This window comes from Amphiura filiformis, chromosome 6 (genome assembly GCF_039555335.1).
Source record: "Amphiura filiformis chromosome 6, Afil_fr2py, whole genome shotgun sequence".
NCBI lineage: Eukaryota > Metazoa > Echinodermata > Ophiuroidea > Amphilepidida > Amphiuridae > Amphiura > Amphiura filiformis.
In genome coordinates this window covers 71,203,121-71,220,529 of record NC_092633.1, presented here as the reverse complement: position 1 = coordinate 71,220,529, position 17,409 = coordinate 71,203,121, and the positions used below count along the sequence as shown (strand labels likewise).

The window sequence follows — 17,409 nt, the reverse complement described above, 5'->3', positions numbered from 1 at the left end:
TTAAAATGAAACAAATATATAGGAAAGTGTAAAGTGTAAAGATAGTTATGCAAGATTAACTAACACATTTGGTTACAAGTCAAGAAACAGCATGTCATTTGAATGCTGGTGTTGACAGGGTGTAATTCAATATCACAATTTAATGGTAACAATTAACTAGGCTTCATAAATTAGCGATTTGCTGCAAATTCCATTGTAATTTATGACACATGAGAATTGAGAAAGTCAGTTTTACAAAAAAGAGTAAGAGGGTTTATGATTAATATACATCATATAATTATTGTAGGTATAGGATTCATATCAGGAACCTATTGTAAAGTTACAATGAATAAAGGGAACATTACATTTGGTTGCTTTAAATGAAATTATGAGTTTTTGAAATTGACCCCTGAAGTACTAAGAGTCCTACAATCCAAGAACCCTTATGTTATATATGAGTGCGAAGGAGCTGCATTGCTTTGAGAAATGGAGCGATGCAACATTCATAACCTTATATTACAAGTTTATGAAAGAGACAAGCAATTGAGACATACACACACACTCAAAAGAAAGGAGGCATGATTGTATGCACAGTGTGAAATCAGCAACTAATACCTTGTTTTTGATGTTTTGTTACATTTGCAGCAAGTTTTTTGGAACTTCCTGGTGATTTTGGTTACAGTCAAGTAGAATTCTACTATTCCAAATACAGAGCACCTCCTGCAAATTTTGCGTGGATGACAGGTATGTTCAAAATATTGTCACTTTTGTTGTATAGAGTATTAAGGCTCTTACTGAAATTTGCGAGGAAGGACAGGGCCAGGAATACGCTCACTCAGCATGCAGGGAAATTAATTGATTGTACCTGGCTCTAAAACACTAGGAGCAGTGTGCATAAGTCAAATTGCACGTAAAACATCAAATTAATATTATGTAATATTTGTACCTGTAGGTCCTGGTGTATATTATGGTGGTTTTGATTTCACCAGCAAGTCCAAGGATAATCTTACCACAGAAAGCAGACTCCTACCATATCCAATGAGTGAATCAGAAGCTTCACAAATTCCAACACCATTGTCCATTGTAGTCACAGAATTCCATGTGTTGCTGCTGTTTCAAGACAGGTAGGCCATTATCGTTGCTTCAAATGTGGCAATCTGGTGTTTCCAAGAATGATCAAACTGAGAATAATGGATTTCTGTGAGCTATCAACCATATTATAGTCACACAATTCCATATGTGGCTGCTGTAGGTCATTATCATTTATCTTGGTTCAATTGTTAAATGTCAAAAAGTGAAATATATCTGCCTGGTATTTCAAAGAATTTCAATAATAAGGAATTTATATTATCATAATTATATACAATGGGGGAATTGAATGATATGTGGTATCATAGAGAGTAGGTGGATTAGACATGTTTGCATAATGTTTATGTTACACCTGAAAATAGTGCAAAACAACAAGCACTGGAACTGAGGAATATCCTGAGGGGCGTAGCCATGAGGGATATTCCAAGGTCCAAAGCAAAGTGCTTATTGCAGCACTGTAACACATGTTAATGCATTCAGTACTTGATTTCTTTCATGACAGAATGAAGGTGATGTGTGTCTTAAATGAGCAACTTGTAGATGAAGAAATTTTCCAATCTGTAAGTATGACCTAATTGTTTCATACATTAAAAATGAATGAAAAGGTAGATGTTTTCTCTGTGTTATTTGCTTATCTCAGGGTGATTTAATGGACCTGGGGTTATATTATATGTGTATCAACTGAACTCCCACTTATGCATCTAACCTCATCACAACAACATTTTGATACAAGTGTTGTAATTACATGGGTGTGAGAGGGGTACCGGGGGTACTTGGTATAAATTACCTTACAGGGATGTGCCGCATGTATGGGTCTCAGTTTCAGGCCTAAGGTGTATTGATGGTCCCCTTTTCCCAGTGAATTTTGGTATAAAAATGGGAAATTTTTAAAAATATGTTCATAAAATATATCCCAATTTCAGTAGAAATTGGATTTCAAATATTTTGGAAATTGAATAAACATTTCACAATGTGTTAAGAGTGGCTAAAAGTCTGGGCCTCGGGTATAAAAATGGGTCCAATTTTCTTGGAAAATTTATATAAAATGGATCCAATACGCTGGAGAAATTGATATAAATATGGGTCCACCTTCAAATTCTTGGAGGGATATCCCTACCCAAGCCAAACTTGAGTACCCTCCCTCCCCCCTTCCGGATGGGGGATGTCTTTTGTTTAAAAAACCAACAAATACACAGAACTTAAAACTAAATTAAACAATAATTCTGGTCAGCTTTTTCTGTATTGTAATATTGTGTTATGTGATTATTTTTAGAGATTTGGTCGTCTCCTGGGGTTGACCAGAGATCATATCAAGAAGACAATATGGTGTTACACAGAGCAGTCTGTCTTTAGATACAAGGTCACTAAAGAATCAAGGTAAAATAGTCTTTCTGGCATAACTCATTAAGTTAGGCGGGCAGCCTAACTTATTTCTTTCTTGCCATTTCCTCTTTCTTTCTTCTTTCTTCTTTCTCACAATTTGCTACTACTTCCACATCCTTGATCGGATTTTGACCAAACTCAGTCACAAGCAGTATTGGGTAGCTGGCTACAAAAGCTATGGGTTGTTTAACGTCAGAGGTCATCCAAGGGGTCACAGGGGTCAAAAAAGGTCATTTTAACCAAAAATACTCTGATTGAGCTGAAATTTAAATGCAATGATCCTTATGACATTCTAAACATGTTTAAAATATTTTTAAAATTATTTAAGGTCATTAAGGGGTCATAAAGGGATCAAAGGTCAAGTTTTTCAAAATGCTCCCTTTGAGCTGAAATTTAAATGCAATGATCCTTATGACATTCTTGCCATTTTAAAAATATTTTAAAATTCATTTAAGGTCATTAAGGGGTCATAAAGGGGTCAAAGGTCAAGTTTTTCAAAATGCTGCAATAGAGCTGAAATTTAAATGCAATGATCCTTATGACATTCTTAACATTTTAAAATATTTTAAATTTCATTTAAGGTCATTAAGGGGTCATGTAAATGCAATGATCCTTATGACATTCTAAACATTTAAAAATATTTTAAAATTCAATTAAGGTCATTAAGGGTAGGGTAATAAAGGGGTCAAAGGTGAAGTTTTTCAAAATGCTCCAATTGAGCTGAAATTTATATGCAATGATCCTTATGATGTTCTGAACATTTTAAAAACATTTTAAGATTCATTTAACCCTTTGAACCCGACGAGCCGCCATAGTGGCTCACGGTAACCTGTACCGTAGTCCCGACGAGCCACTATAGAGGCTTCTACCATGGTGTGTCAAAACTCAAGAAGAGTCGCTAAAGCGGCTCACGTAACATCAATTGCGATATGTTTTGTTTACATCGGAATCCTTTGGCTATCTGGGAGACCGGGGCTCAGGGGTCGGAGACCTTTTGTTTTGGCGTGACGGGCACAATGCTGAGGCAATTTTCAAGGTCATTAGGAAGCTCAGGGTTGGATGTACGGGACTATGTGGTAGGCCAGGGTTCAAAGGGTTAAGGTCATTAGGGGGCAATAAAGTGGTCAAAGGTCAAGTTTTCAAAATGCTTCAATTGAGCTGAAATTTAAAGGCAATGATCCTTATCTTATCCAGCACAGTATTGCTGCATAATCAGATCGTCACAATCATCCGCCTAACTTACCTCATGCCCTTGCAAAGGGCACAGTTGCTCTAGTTATTTATTTTTGACCTTGTTCATTTTTCAAACCAAAGCAAACACATGTTTTGCAATTTGAACATGGTACACAGTAGTCTTTATTAAGGATATTTCAAAAATTGCAGCCCATACCAGCAAATTTAGCTCATACCAGTATCCCAGTATTTTTGCTGTTTTAAACATCTTTGTGTATCAGGTGATGTACTACAGCCCTATTGTATTATAGTACCGGCGACAACTCTCTAGTTCGAAAGTTCTCTAGTCCAAAGGCTCCTTAGTCCGAAGGTTCGCTAGTCCGAACATGTAGTTTACCATTCGCTAGTCTGAAGTCTGAAAAAGGCTCGCTAGTCCGAATATTGGGTTCTCTAGTCCGAAGGTTTGCTAGCCCAAATAATAAATAAGGTTCTCTAGTCCGAATATATAATAAGGCCCGCTAACCCTAACCCTAACGCTAACCCTTATTCTATATTCGGACTTGAGAGCCTTCGGATTAGCGAACTTTAATTTGGTATTCGGACTAGCGACCCTTCGGACTAGAAAACAATCGGACTAGAGAGAAGTCACGGTAGTACCATCTTATTGTATTGGCACCTATGTTTATCTGACCACACAGGTGATCAGTGATCAAAACCGATTTTACTCAAATCTGATTTTAAGAATTTAACAGAGAGCGCTTAAAGGCGAAAATCAAAGCAACAGGTTGGCGAAAGGAAACAGCAGATTGTATCATAGTGGTTAGGGTACTCACATATTGTTCACAAGGTACCAGTTTCAATACAGTGAGAGCCACATGTGTGCAATGTAGCAGCATGAATTTTGGACTCAGTTCACCGAAATGATACAATGTATATTATATTGTGACATGTATATTAGCCATAGTGCAATAATTAACATGGTGCATTTATTGACTTTGTAGGGATGTATGGAGAATGTATCTGGATAAAGGAGACTTTGACAAAGCTAAAGATTACTGTCAGGATAATGCAGCTAATCTGGATCAAGTATTAACCAGACAGGCTCAACACTTCTTTGATACACAAGTGTAAGTCGATTTGTATGAATTCTGCCAGTCATTTCCAAAATGGAGGATAATTTAGAGAATTAACAATAGAATTTTTGTTTTTACCATATCTTCTACCGTGTCAAAGACGACAGGCAGGTCCAATATTTTGACTAGTGGATGCTGGCGCATCATTCAGATTCAGTTAACAATTAATTTATTAACTATAAACTATTTAAATGAGCAAGAATTAAGTTATCATCATAAAAACTCCCCTTGTTCTAACATGATGAACAAAACTTGTTTACAACTTCACGTCTTCAGTTGCGCTTACTGCAAGCCTGTGCGAGTATAGCACTAGGTCTACGCATACAACACGCTACATACACGCACATCTACAAGCATGTTACACGTCGTGATGACATAGGGTCATCTACGACCTGATAGATAGCAGTCGAAGTCATGATATTGTCCAATCAGTGTGTCTACGAACTAAACCACTCCTACTGAATAGAAGCGATAAGCAAAGGATATAAATGAAAAACGTAAATAGATAAATGGAATGGACGATTAGTATACCTTATTCTGATATCACATAAACACTTATTAGTGCACTCTTCAATTTAAAGGTGGGTAACCTGATTGACAATCTCATCCCTCCACTTTACCTCATCAAAATGCTGATTTTGGTATCAGATGAAAGCTCATATTTTTCTCATAAACATATTGAAATTTGGTGTTCCAAATCGGTATATTTCCGAAGAAATCATCAAAAAACTGTCAAATTAGTTTCAAATATGGTATACCATATTTGAGACTAATTAGGCAGTTATTTGATGATATCTTCGGAAATACACTGAGTTGGAACTTCTAATTTCAATATTTTTACGAGAAAAATAGGGCCTTTCACTTGAAATCAATATATTACATGATCATGATGATTATCATTAATAAAAACACCGTAGACTACCAATATCACGCTGTATAAATGTCGGTAATTCCATTAGGAATTAGTCACATTTACAAAAAACATTTACATGTTCTTTTTGCATGAGTGCTTGAAAGGGATGACATTTTATGTTATACTTCAGGGCTGGGGTATGAACGTTTGGACAGTATTTATTTTGGGACATTAGAGCACATCAGACATATCGAATTGCATTCTGAATATGAAGAATGTCATTCTGATATCAAATAATTTTGATTTTTTGAAATTCGCAATTAAATACACATTTTATGGCAAATCATTAAAAATTGATATTTTTGATATTTAACAGTACTTGGAGTAAACTTTATAAATCTGATGATTACTTAAAGTGTATGTAGGTGGGATGAAAAGCCGACGATCAATTGAAAATTTTGACCTTTACATATTGAAGATATGGATTTTTTTCCCAAAACACCAAAACAAATTAGGTCTTTTGGGAAAAAATCCATATCTTCAATATGAAAGGTCAAAATTTTCAATTGACCGTCGGCTTTTCCTCCCTGCTACATACACTTTAAGAATATATCATTAGATTTATATAATTTACTTCGAGGACTGTTATATATCAAAAATTTGAAAAATATCAAATTTTTATAATTTGTCATAAAATTTGTATTATATTGTGATTTAAAAAAATGAAAATTATTTGATATCAGAAAGACATGCTTCAGATTCAGAATGCAATCGATAGGTCTGAGGTGCTCTCATGTCCCACAAAAAAATACTGTCGAAACGCATAAACGCTCATTTTGGATCCCTTAAGTTTTAAAGAATTTGATTTTCCAAATATATCAGGTCACCTTCCTTTAACTGGTGTCACAAATGCAAAAGCATTACAAGGTTTGATCATATTTGCATGTAGTGTGTTGTCAATGAAGAATGCATGCACACAAGTAACCACACACCAAAATAAAGCATGTGAGAACATATGCAAAAACATTGAAATCATCCTTCTGTTTCAACCCATTGATTTTACCTCTTCAGCTTATCTTGATTTTGAAAGAATACTATGTGAGCATTATTGCATGTGAATGTTTAAATTTGTTTTAATTTACAGGTTTGAAAAAAGTGCTGTGTACTTTGCCATGACCGAGAAATCATTTGAGGAAGTAGCATTGAAATTTATTGAAGCAAAGCAGACTAGTGCCCTCAAAATGTTCCTGTCTAAAAAACTAGGTGGACTCAAATCGCAGGTATAGAAAGCATGATCATTTCATTTTCTCAAACTTTTACTGTTATTGATTATCGGTTTATTGATCACTTAGAACTTGCGCTTTTCTTTGTTTAGTGATTAGGTTGTCATTTGCCATTTCTGCTCACATCTGATTTCATTAGTGAAGCTTGTTTTGGTAACCTAAATACTAAACTGGACAAGTCCATATTGAATGTTCAAGCAATCTAACAAGCAATACCACTCGAGCATGCGTGGAATAGAAACGTTACGTATCTATTGTACACAGGTGGTGTTCGTAAAGGTACAGGTGGAGTGTTATACTTTGCCTGAAGTGCTCGGCCTTTATCTCGAAACCATAAAATCATGGCGGAACAAAATCACTATACCGTGCTGTTGATTCGCCCTACTATCATGGCAATTTTTTACACCAAGATATAGGGATGATGACGCTGTGCATCGCTGGATATAGGAAAACCTCATGTAATTTCAAAGGTCAAATGCAAAACCTACTATGTAAAACGTGGGTCCAATACGTAAACCTTGTATTTGCAATTTTGCAAAATTATTTTTTGTGTGTCAACTTGAAAAAAATGCCCCAACACAATTTCTGATACTTCCCTTTAAACTGTAATAAATGTCTGTAAACAACCGACACTATTTGCTTTGTAAATCCTGTTTATTTTGAACCATTTTTTGTGTCTCATGTAAGATGACAAAATTGTTACATTAGACATAGCTACAATGTACATGGGTTTTTTCCTACTCAGCGATTGATAAACAGCTCAAAAAATACCACTGGATATTCATACATGTACATAGTGGTCAATGGTATGAAAATTGATTGCAGAATTTTGACCTCAACCCTACAATATTTTGCATTGACTTGATATGTTTCCCTTTGGTAAATTAGCATCTTCAGAAGATGTTCATGCTGTGATAACATGTACCTTGTTTACAATCAGGATAGACAGAAAGTTATCATATTGCCACCATCTGCTGAAGACCATAGGCGACCTAATGAAACAGTTCTAGGTGAGCGCAATTTTGAGGTTAAAATTCCACTCCAAAACAGGCTACCTGTATTTTCATATTAAAGTAATATTTGTAAAATGCTGTTGAACTTAACAGGAGAAAACTCAGATGACCATGCTTGTGATGTGGCTGATTGAACTCTATCTTAATCAACTCGGTGAATTGCGCCCTCAACAGGATGCTAAAGAAGCATACAATAGCCTTCATGAAGAATTCCAGAAGTTCTTGGCTCAAAAGTCAGTCAAGGTAATAAGTTTGTTGGTGGGGGTGTATGTGTATGGGTGGGGTGTATATGTATAATTGTCTGCAATGAAGGACACTCCTTTCTTCTGGCTTCTTCAGTTGTTGACTAACATTCGATCATGAGCAGTTCAACTGATATTTAATTTTAAATTATGGCAGTTTAAGTACTTGTTGACTCATGTTTAAGGTTTGCATACCGGGTATTTACAAGAGTTCTTTGACAGATACTAGATTATACAGCATATAATGTTTGTTTTTATTTTGTTTTGTTTAGGACTGTTTGAGTAGCAATGTAAATGCTGTATATGATCTCATTGCTAGCCATGGAGGTGTAGAAGACATGGTCTACTTTGCTATGCTAATGAAAGGTAAACTAATGCTGGTTTTATACTTTCTGCCACTTGCCACTGAGTGGTGTGACACTTCATCATGCCGCTTGCACTTGTCTGCAAGCGGAGCAGCACACCACTGAGTGGCAGCGGCATGACTCTGAAAGCCACTGTTGCCGCTAATCACCGATCCAAAATCATATTTTGTTCTCATACGTCAGAGCGGCACCACTCCGAGTAACTCCCAGTGGTGCTGCCGCTGCGGCAAAGCGGTGGAGTGAACGATATATCGGCTTGCCGCTGGTCACCGATAGCATTTCTGGTGCCACTGCGCAGTGGAGCAAAATCATCTTCAAAGCGGCAAGCGGCAGGAAAGTATGACACCAGCATAATATTGGCCATTTCACTATCAACCATCAATATTTAATATTGGTTATGTACAATCATGTGAGACAAATTTGAATGAGGCATGTGTTTACATATTAAAATATTTACAGAAGAGAAATATAATGACAGAGTGTTGTTCAGTATTATATTGCCTGTGTATGGTCATGTTTGTATAGTATACATTAAGGTATGCAATGATTTGATGGGAGAGGGGAGATTACTCCTGATGCATTTCTTGGTCAATCGGCATTATATCTCAAGATGTAACACATCAAAAAATTTCGATATTATACACAACTTTTTCTTGTTTTCTAACAGACTATGAGAGAGTCATTAGCCATCACATACAACATGAGGGCTATGAGAATGCCCTGGACGTGCTACGTAAACCTCGCAATGTAGAATTGTTTTACAAATTCTCACCGGTACTGATGCAGCATATACCTCAGGGCTGTGCCAAGCATGGATAGAATTGGGTCGTGATCTAGACCCGAAAAGACTCATTCCTGCATTGGTGCAATTAGATCACAGTCCAGAGAAAAACCAGGTAAGAAAACATTGGAAATGGAGTTATTATACTTTTCACAGGTATCAAGTTAAAAAATTTCCAATACAAAGTATCTGAATGAACTAAGGAAAATAGACCCAAATAGAGTCCAACTTAGAATTTCCCCATGTATAATGCTATGGTAAATCCACCATGTTGGTTTGTCACACATGGAGAGCAAAAGAGCATGCCTTCAGTCTATGTCATCAGGGTTTGTGTATAATACTCTGTGCACGCTATCATTACACATAGCATAACACTTTAAATAAAGTTAGCAGAGAGCATAATGAAATGATGAAGTGATACATAACTGGGATCAAAATAGGATTTAACATTAGCCCACAACATTTTTAATCCAAGTAATTGCATTCCATTATTTGCCATCATTAACTGTGATCTAGATTGTGGGTGACTGATTTAAACCTATGTTTTGTCTGTAAACATGTCCCATTCCAGGTCAATGAGGCCATCCGATACCTTGAATTTTGTGTGATGCAACTCAGTAATACAGAGAAAGCTATCCATAATTACCTGTTATCTCTGTATGCCAAACACCAACCAGAACAACTCATGGGATACCTGGAGCAACAAGGAGATGTGAGTATGCTCAGAAAATCATTTTCACACAGGTTGTATGTCAACTAATGAACAAAACTGTGTGACCATGTAAATATCAAACCTAGATTGCAGCTGTACCTACTGCACAAACAAGGGTTATATTTTCAAAAAAGGTGGCACCTGTTGAGCCCTGTGGATCATGTAATACTGCAACATGAGCATATCACTTATCAGCAAAGATTTGAACAAGATTTGGTTAGAACTCTACCAAATGAGTTGATAGACTACACAAAGGGTCAGGAAGTTTGTGCTCGTTGATAATTACACCAGAAATATGTCCATGCCATAAGTGTATTATTATCTAATGATATGATATGATTACAAATCTTCATGTCTTTACGATAAACCCTGATAAACCAACCAGGGATCTTATTCTAATATGTACATTGTGTGATATGTCCATTGAGTAGGACATTCAACTGCGTAAGTTTACAACCTAGTTTCGAGGACCGGGCCCAGAATGGCAGTAACAACTGGCCACAAGTATTTTAGAATAGCAATTGAATCATACCTGATATATTGTTCTGTGAGTTCAACTTGGAGGACATTGTTTTGACGATGTAGGATGCCATAGTGTTTATATGTACCCATTATTTGAATGCCACTGGCATGAATCAACTGCTGTACACAAGGCTTTATGAATACTGGTTTATGTAGCATGCATAATTAATGTTCAACACCATGTATGCTTACTACAAAATTAAGCCATATCTTCCTATGCACTTTACACTTCTTATATTCATATGGTGATGTGCTGAGTTGGTAAATGACTTATTCCTGAACTAACATTGATTGTATTTTCTCATCTTTTTTAACATTACTAGATTGCAGAGAATGTTCACTATGACCTGAAATATGCCCTGAGATTGAATGCTGAGCATGACCACAAGAGGGCGTGTGTACATATTTACACAACAATGGGTCTGTTTGAAGAAGCAGTGGATCTAGCATTACAGGTATGTGGAGTTGGTACTGTGAGTTATTGGGTACAAAGGCTAATAGCGTGTTTCTATTGAGTCCCCTGCATTTTACCGGTAAAACTCTTCACCGTCAAATAGCGGCGAAAGGCGGATAACGGTCAGTTTCCATTGCACGTTGTTTACCGGTAAACACTGATGAACAGCGCCAATTGACACACCTTAAAAGTTTGCCGGCGAAAGGTCGTGCTCTGGGGTCAATCCCCGGGTCAATTGCAAAGCATTGTTGATTTTAATATTGTAGTATTTTCTTAATTGTTTGGCTAAAAATGAGGTAGCAAACACGAGAAAAGAAGACTGAAGAATAATGTTTTTTTATTAGCGTTTTCATTCGTTCTCGTACATCAAATTACGCCATTGGGAAATCCCCCTCAGTGATATCGATGTGAGTACTCAGTATTGTTACGCGCAAAAAAAATAGGTCTTAGAATTTAATCTTTCACAGTTTAATTTCAGTTAATATTCTTTTTATCGAATAGTAATTTAACATCAACAACATAATATTAAATTCATGAAATCTTTCTAATTTTCTGAAGCACACACCGCCGCGGATCCGAGTTGATTTCTATTTATTTCGCATGCACAGCTGAATTCATCCGCTGATGTTGTTGTTGTTGTTTTATTTCATGGCTTTTACTAGGGTCATAAATCATAACTCATGTTAAATATTTAGCATAATATGTATAATGCAGGGATAATGCATCTATATAAATAAAAGGAAGTCACTAAATCTTGTCCAGAAGCAGTCTCCGAGATGCTTTCACTTTCAGCTCTGATTTATTCATACATTGATCGGGTACATATTGCCATTAAACCATCTGACGTTCATTTTTGCAAAACTATTCAGTCACTATGGAAATAACAAAATAAATTTTCGGTTGCTAGGCCGTTGAGGTCAATAACCGTATGGTTCAGTTCATGACAGCAAACGCGTCAAATGCAAGCGGTGTCCAACATGCGCGGTAAGTGGCGAGTCACGCACCTGCGCGTACACAGCACCATGGTTTCACGCGCATTGCGGCGCATGGCATGGACGCATTTAATGTTGGCTTACCGCGCGTAGGCCTACGTATGTTTGTCTGGGTGTGTACGTGACTGACTGCTTCTCTGAGACAGTGGCGGATCCAGGGATTTGGAAGGGGGGGTCACACTCGGAAGATTTTTGCCGCCACCTTTTTGAATGGCCACGAAGCACCATTGTGTTGCGCGCCGTGCAGCCGGCTGTGTCCCCTCAGAATTGGAAACTGGGTCAAAGCAAAGGCCTTGAAGCCATTTCTGGAGGATCATTGGGTGTAAGCTGATGAAAAGGGGGGGGTTATTGGGTGACAGATTTGCAAAAAAGTGTTCAGTATAGCCCGAAAAAGATTAAATGATAGGGGTGGGTGAGCCCACTTTAGTGGAACTTGAAAGTCCACATTTTGGAAATTCTACGACCCCTGCAAATAAATCCTGGCTATAATGTAGGCCTAGCTATTAACACGGGCTCGCTTAAAATGTTTTGCTGCTTTTCTAGCAACCTCTTCTAATATTAATGTTTTATGTTTGTGGGATAAAGTTAAAGATCAACCATTTTGTCACAAGCTGTTTCAAAGGAAATCTGAGGGATTGAGTGAGTAACAACATTATCTCTGGATTAGGTCTGGATATTCACTTAAAGTTATTTATATAGCTTCGTTAATATGACAGGAGCTAACATATGATTATCGAGCTAACATGCTCATTACTATACTGGATGAATAATCTACACGAAGACACCATCATTATCATCATCACCGTTTATCATGTTTACTAACCACTCCCGTGTACTAACCGCTCCCGTTTACTCAACTAGCGGGGACCCGCGCGAAGCTCGGGTCTCCCGCTAGTTATGAATATTTCTTCCATTTACTTTATTTATAGCAAGTGAGTCAAATATTTGTATGTGATTAGGCCTAAGAATTTTTGCGAACGGAATGGTATAATCATGGTATAATACATAAACAAGCTAGCTCATTGATGATGCAGAGGTCAATTTCGCGCCTCAACTTCCGTTTTCTTCCCTGTATGCGCATTCAATCGAACGGAGTGAGTTTCTATTGACGCTATCGGTAAGCGTCCCCCCCGCTATTTTCCTTCCTCAAGAAGGAAAACGTTACCGGTAAAAACTCGCCTCTGTTTACCGGTAAATAGCGGGGAAGGTCAGTTTCTATTGAGCAGAATTAATCCCTTTACCGTCTTTTTACCGGTAAATGGTCCCAATAGAAACACACGTTAAGCCTAGTTGAAAATAATTTGAGACAGTTTTTCGTCAATCTGGAATAGTGAACCCAGGAGCTCCCGTTTATGAGGTGGGCATTGTTACTGACTTATCGAGGCAAATGGCATTGAAGCATGAGATGTTACATGTATAGGTCTTGGTTCAAATTCCCCAATTTTTCCCACTTCTCTAGTTAAAGCATGATGGAGAAATAATTCTTTATTAATGCTAGTCATAGAGGGGAACAACTGAAGAGAAACACATGTATCAATTTTGATATATTAGGAATTAATGCATATATTTTATTAGCTTAAACATGTTTTTTATAGGGAAAATATGTAATACATATCTATCATTTCATATTACTTCTTTGTTTTATTTCAAATGTAGGTTGATGTTGAATTGGCCAAACTGAGTGCCGAGAAACCAGAAGAGGATGAGGAACTGAAGAAGAAATTATGGCTACGTATTGCCAAGCATGTTGTACAGAAACAGAGTGATATCCAACAGGCCATGGGGGTCCTCAAGGAGTGTCCTGCTCTCAAGATTGAAGATATCTTACCGTTCTTTCCAGACTTTGTAACCATTGACCATTTTAAGGTATGTAAAACTAAGAACGTGCAATACAAACTTCAAAATTACTGGTAATTTTATGTGGTTGTGGTACAGTAATACAAACTAAGAAACTGAGGAGGAATGGTAATTGTATGTGTCCTGGTATTTTTGAAACTAATTAATGATTGAGTGCAATAAATGGTTTCATTTTTGGCATACATGTGACCTGTTCTGTCAAAATAATGAAGGTTGCGAGTAGAATTTTGTAGGATCTCCTTCACAGAACATTGTAATGTTTTGCTTTCCCAGCTATAGAAATACATTACATATTGTGTGGATGTTGTCTGCAAAATTGACTTACTTTGCTAGAAAATTGACATTTTCACCAGATACTGGCATATCATCGTACAATGAAAATAAGTATGTTTTATGTACTAATTTATTGCTCTATCCTGCAATACAAGAAGTTGACTTACATCAATTTCCTGCAACCATATATTGTCTCTTCTTACAGGATGCCATCTGTAGTTCCTTAACAGAATATAATCAACATATTGAAACACTCAAGACTGAGATGGAAGATGCAACAGAAAGTGCTAAAGCTATTAGATCAGATATCCAAGAAATGAGAAACAAGTATGTATATTGATTTAGCCTAGTGCAGTCATTGATGTGAGTGCATAGAGTCAGAGTGTTTGTACACCCATATATGCCCATCTTTAGACATGAGCATGCATGCTAGCTTTTTGAGTAAACGCTTATAATTAAAAGCTGCCACAATTATTTCTCACTGACATCATGACTGTACTTGCTTAAAAAGCACTGTAGTTTGAGTGCTAAGGCTATTTCACCCTTTATCAGAGTTCTTTGGCCTTTTTATTCCTGTGTAACATTTGTATTGTGTACATTTGAAAGTCTGGTCTTGATTGGTTAAATGAATCATGCCATGGAAGTACAGCACCTGGTTTACTGAACAAGCAGCATTAGCTCTGTTCGTGTGAGAGTCACTCATTGCTATGCAGCCTGGCTCATTTAGCATGATAAACTGGGCATGCATCATTATAATCAAAGATCTTGCCGAGAATTGTAGTTTCCATACCCTAGGTTTACCCTATGGATAATATTTCTTTGTAAACATAGAACACATTTTGATATCATATTTAATATATTGAAGAAATCTCAAATTCGAGATGAAAAGGGAGACACTCCATTTACACAATCCCACTTAGCAATTTTAATGACGAATGTATACTCTTGTTAAAGGGATTCTGCTTGACATTTTACTGGTAAATTAAACTGGCTGTATAATGAATTACGTTGTGGTAAATAAATCAAGCCTGATCTGAACATTTCTTTGTCTGTTCATTTAATAGGTATGGTATTGTAGGAGGTCAACAGAAATGTGCATCATGTGGCTACCCATTGCTGACAAGGTCATTCTATCTATTCCCATGTCAACATATGTTCCATTCAGATTGCCTGATATCAGAGGTAGGTTGTATACTTCAAAGGACATTAAAGGTTTGTCATCCACTCACTTTTATTGGGATAAGTTAGACAGTTTTCCTTGATGTATTTTATTTTATCATTGCCAAGACCTGCTTGAGTGGCTGAACAGAAGAGCTTGAATAGATGTGAATTTGGGTATTTCACTACTGCATCACTTTATTCATGTTGTAAAACAGCGTAGAAGTGTGAAGAAAATGGTTAACAATGGTTATGTTATAATCCAGGATGCCAAATTTTAGGAAGGGAAGGGGAAAACAGATTTTTCTGGAAACGCCAAAATTAGTGTCAACATTAGGTTTTTCATAGTAAAAAAAAGTTCTAATTTACAAACTAATGGCTGTTTCAAGGAAAAGCAATCTATGCAAACTTTCTGTATTTTGAATAATCAAAAGTTTGTACAATTTATAACAAAATCCTGATTATAAGATGTGAACATGTATGTATTATAATATTTTTTGTAAAGACATGTCGGTTTGGTGTATATTTGAAGTGGCAATTTTGATACCAATTTGTGTGCAACAGGTGGAACCACACTTAAGTCAAACCAAGCAAAAACAGATGTCTGAATTGCAACACAAGTTAAACAACCTTACTTTACAACGGCAACCATCAACAAGTGCCACTGATGCTATATCCAAGCGTGATGAACAGGAGCAGATGAGAAATGACTTAGATGACATCATAGCAGCTGAATGTGTGTACTGTGGGGAAATCATGATCAAGTAAGTACATTTTATTGGGATTCATGTGTGGGAAGTAGCAAAATTGCTTGTGATGCAACAGTGTATGAGGAAGAATCGTGTATTCACTCCAACCCCCATGAAAAAATAAGTGGATCTGATTTTGCAAATTATAAAAAAATATATATATAGAAGTTTCAGAACTATTGTTTATTTCCATAAACAATTCCAAGGCTATGGAACAAACATTTTCACAAAATCAGAGGTGGTAGAGTTGATAAATGCATTATGTCCCAGAGGTGGTAGAGTTGATAAATGGACTATGTCCACTGATTTGGGTTGTTTAGGCTTTTTGTGTTCTATTGTTGTTTTTGAGTGAAAGTGAAGTATCTTCTGGGAGCAGGGAAATTGAAGTTGGAGATGTTGGAGCATATTGTAAATGTATGTTTTTGAGTCCAATATAGGTTTAAATTGCCTTGTTTTACCATTGTTGTTCATTCTCTAAAGTACACCAAATGAACCTTTGACAAGAGCGTACTTCCACAATGTTGACAAGGCACCTACGACGCGTAGTATGCATGCTTTACATGTTGTATGCCTTGTTAATTCTGCCATATACGTGTAGCCACTATCTACCTCGTCAACATTACACTCATCAAAGGTTTACAGCAATTTACTATAGCATATGTGTTTCGGGACACCGCATATCTATACAGAAGTTGAATAGGCACATGTTGGCCATTATATGCTAAAAGATCTTGTCATTCCATGGTTGTTAAATAAATATTAAGCAAATGATTTGATTTTTTCCATGTCCTTTATTTCTGCAGATCAATAGACATGCCGTTCATAACAACAGAGGAATATGAGTCGGTGATACAGAGCTGGGATTAAACTTACAACCAATCAGGACAAAGGTGGATCAGATTGAGTCATAGATGTCTACCAAGTTGCCATACCAGTTAACACTATTGAATGGAGAAATGGTTGGCATACTTAATCAGCAACTATGAGACCTTATACAGGGAAAGAAGAATCATGTGAAATTACAGGTGGAAACATAACATTGATAGGTAGATAAACCAAGGTAAAAGACTTGAACCCCAGACTTCTTGCTTGCGGGGCGAGCACTCTTTACCACTGAGCTACATAGACTGTCCCTGATAAACAGAACTCAAGTCTGGTACAGCTCAACTTACCATACTTTGCCTAACCAGACAGTCCATTCCAAAATTGTTACTACACCTTTACATTTCATCGAATCTCTTTTTGATGTCTGTCATTTTGAACATCATACTTGAAAGATGTATGCTATGTAGAAACTTTATTTTGCAATTTCATAATTTGCATATTATTAGCATATTTGCAAGAAAAAACATGAAAATCAATAAATACCTATATTTTTCACAATTTCAATATTTTATT

General features: G+C 36.6%; 1 protein-coding gene across 1 annotated transcript in view; it reads left to right on the top strand.

Moving 5' to 3' along the window:
• Positions 1-17,165, top strand: part of LOC140155964 (vacuolar protein sorting-associated protein 18 homolog) — a 35,419-nt gene extending 18,254 nt beyond the window's left edge. The window contains 17 exon segments of the mRNA XM_072179000.1: positions 625-723; positions 932-1,103; positions 1,571-1,628; positions 2,342-2,445; positions 4,626-4,751; positions 6,755-6,890; positions 8,000-8,149; positions 8,421-8,514; positions 9,181-9,309; positions 9,312-9,409; positions 9,866-10,006; positions 10,852-10,983; positions 13,631-13,840; positions 14,310-14,431; positions 15,169-15,286; positions 15,827-16,026; positions 16,815-17,165. Coding sequence (XP_072035101.1) covers positions 625-723; positions 932-1,103; positions 1,571-1,628; positions 2,342-2,445; positions 4,626-4,751; positions 6,755-6,890; positions 8,000-8,149; positions 8,421-8,514; positions 9,181-9,309; positions 9,312-9,409; positions 9,866-10,006; positions 10,852-10,983; positions 13,631-13,840; positions 14,310-14,431; positions 15,169-15,286; positions 15,827-16,026; positions 16,815-16,878 — 2,153 coding nt within the window. The 3' untranslated portion in view covers positions 16,879-17,165.
• Positions 17,166-17,409: the final 244 nt, after the last annotated feature.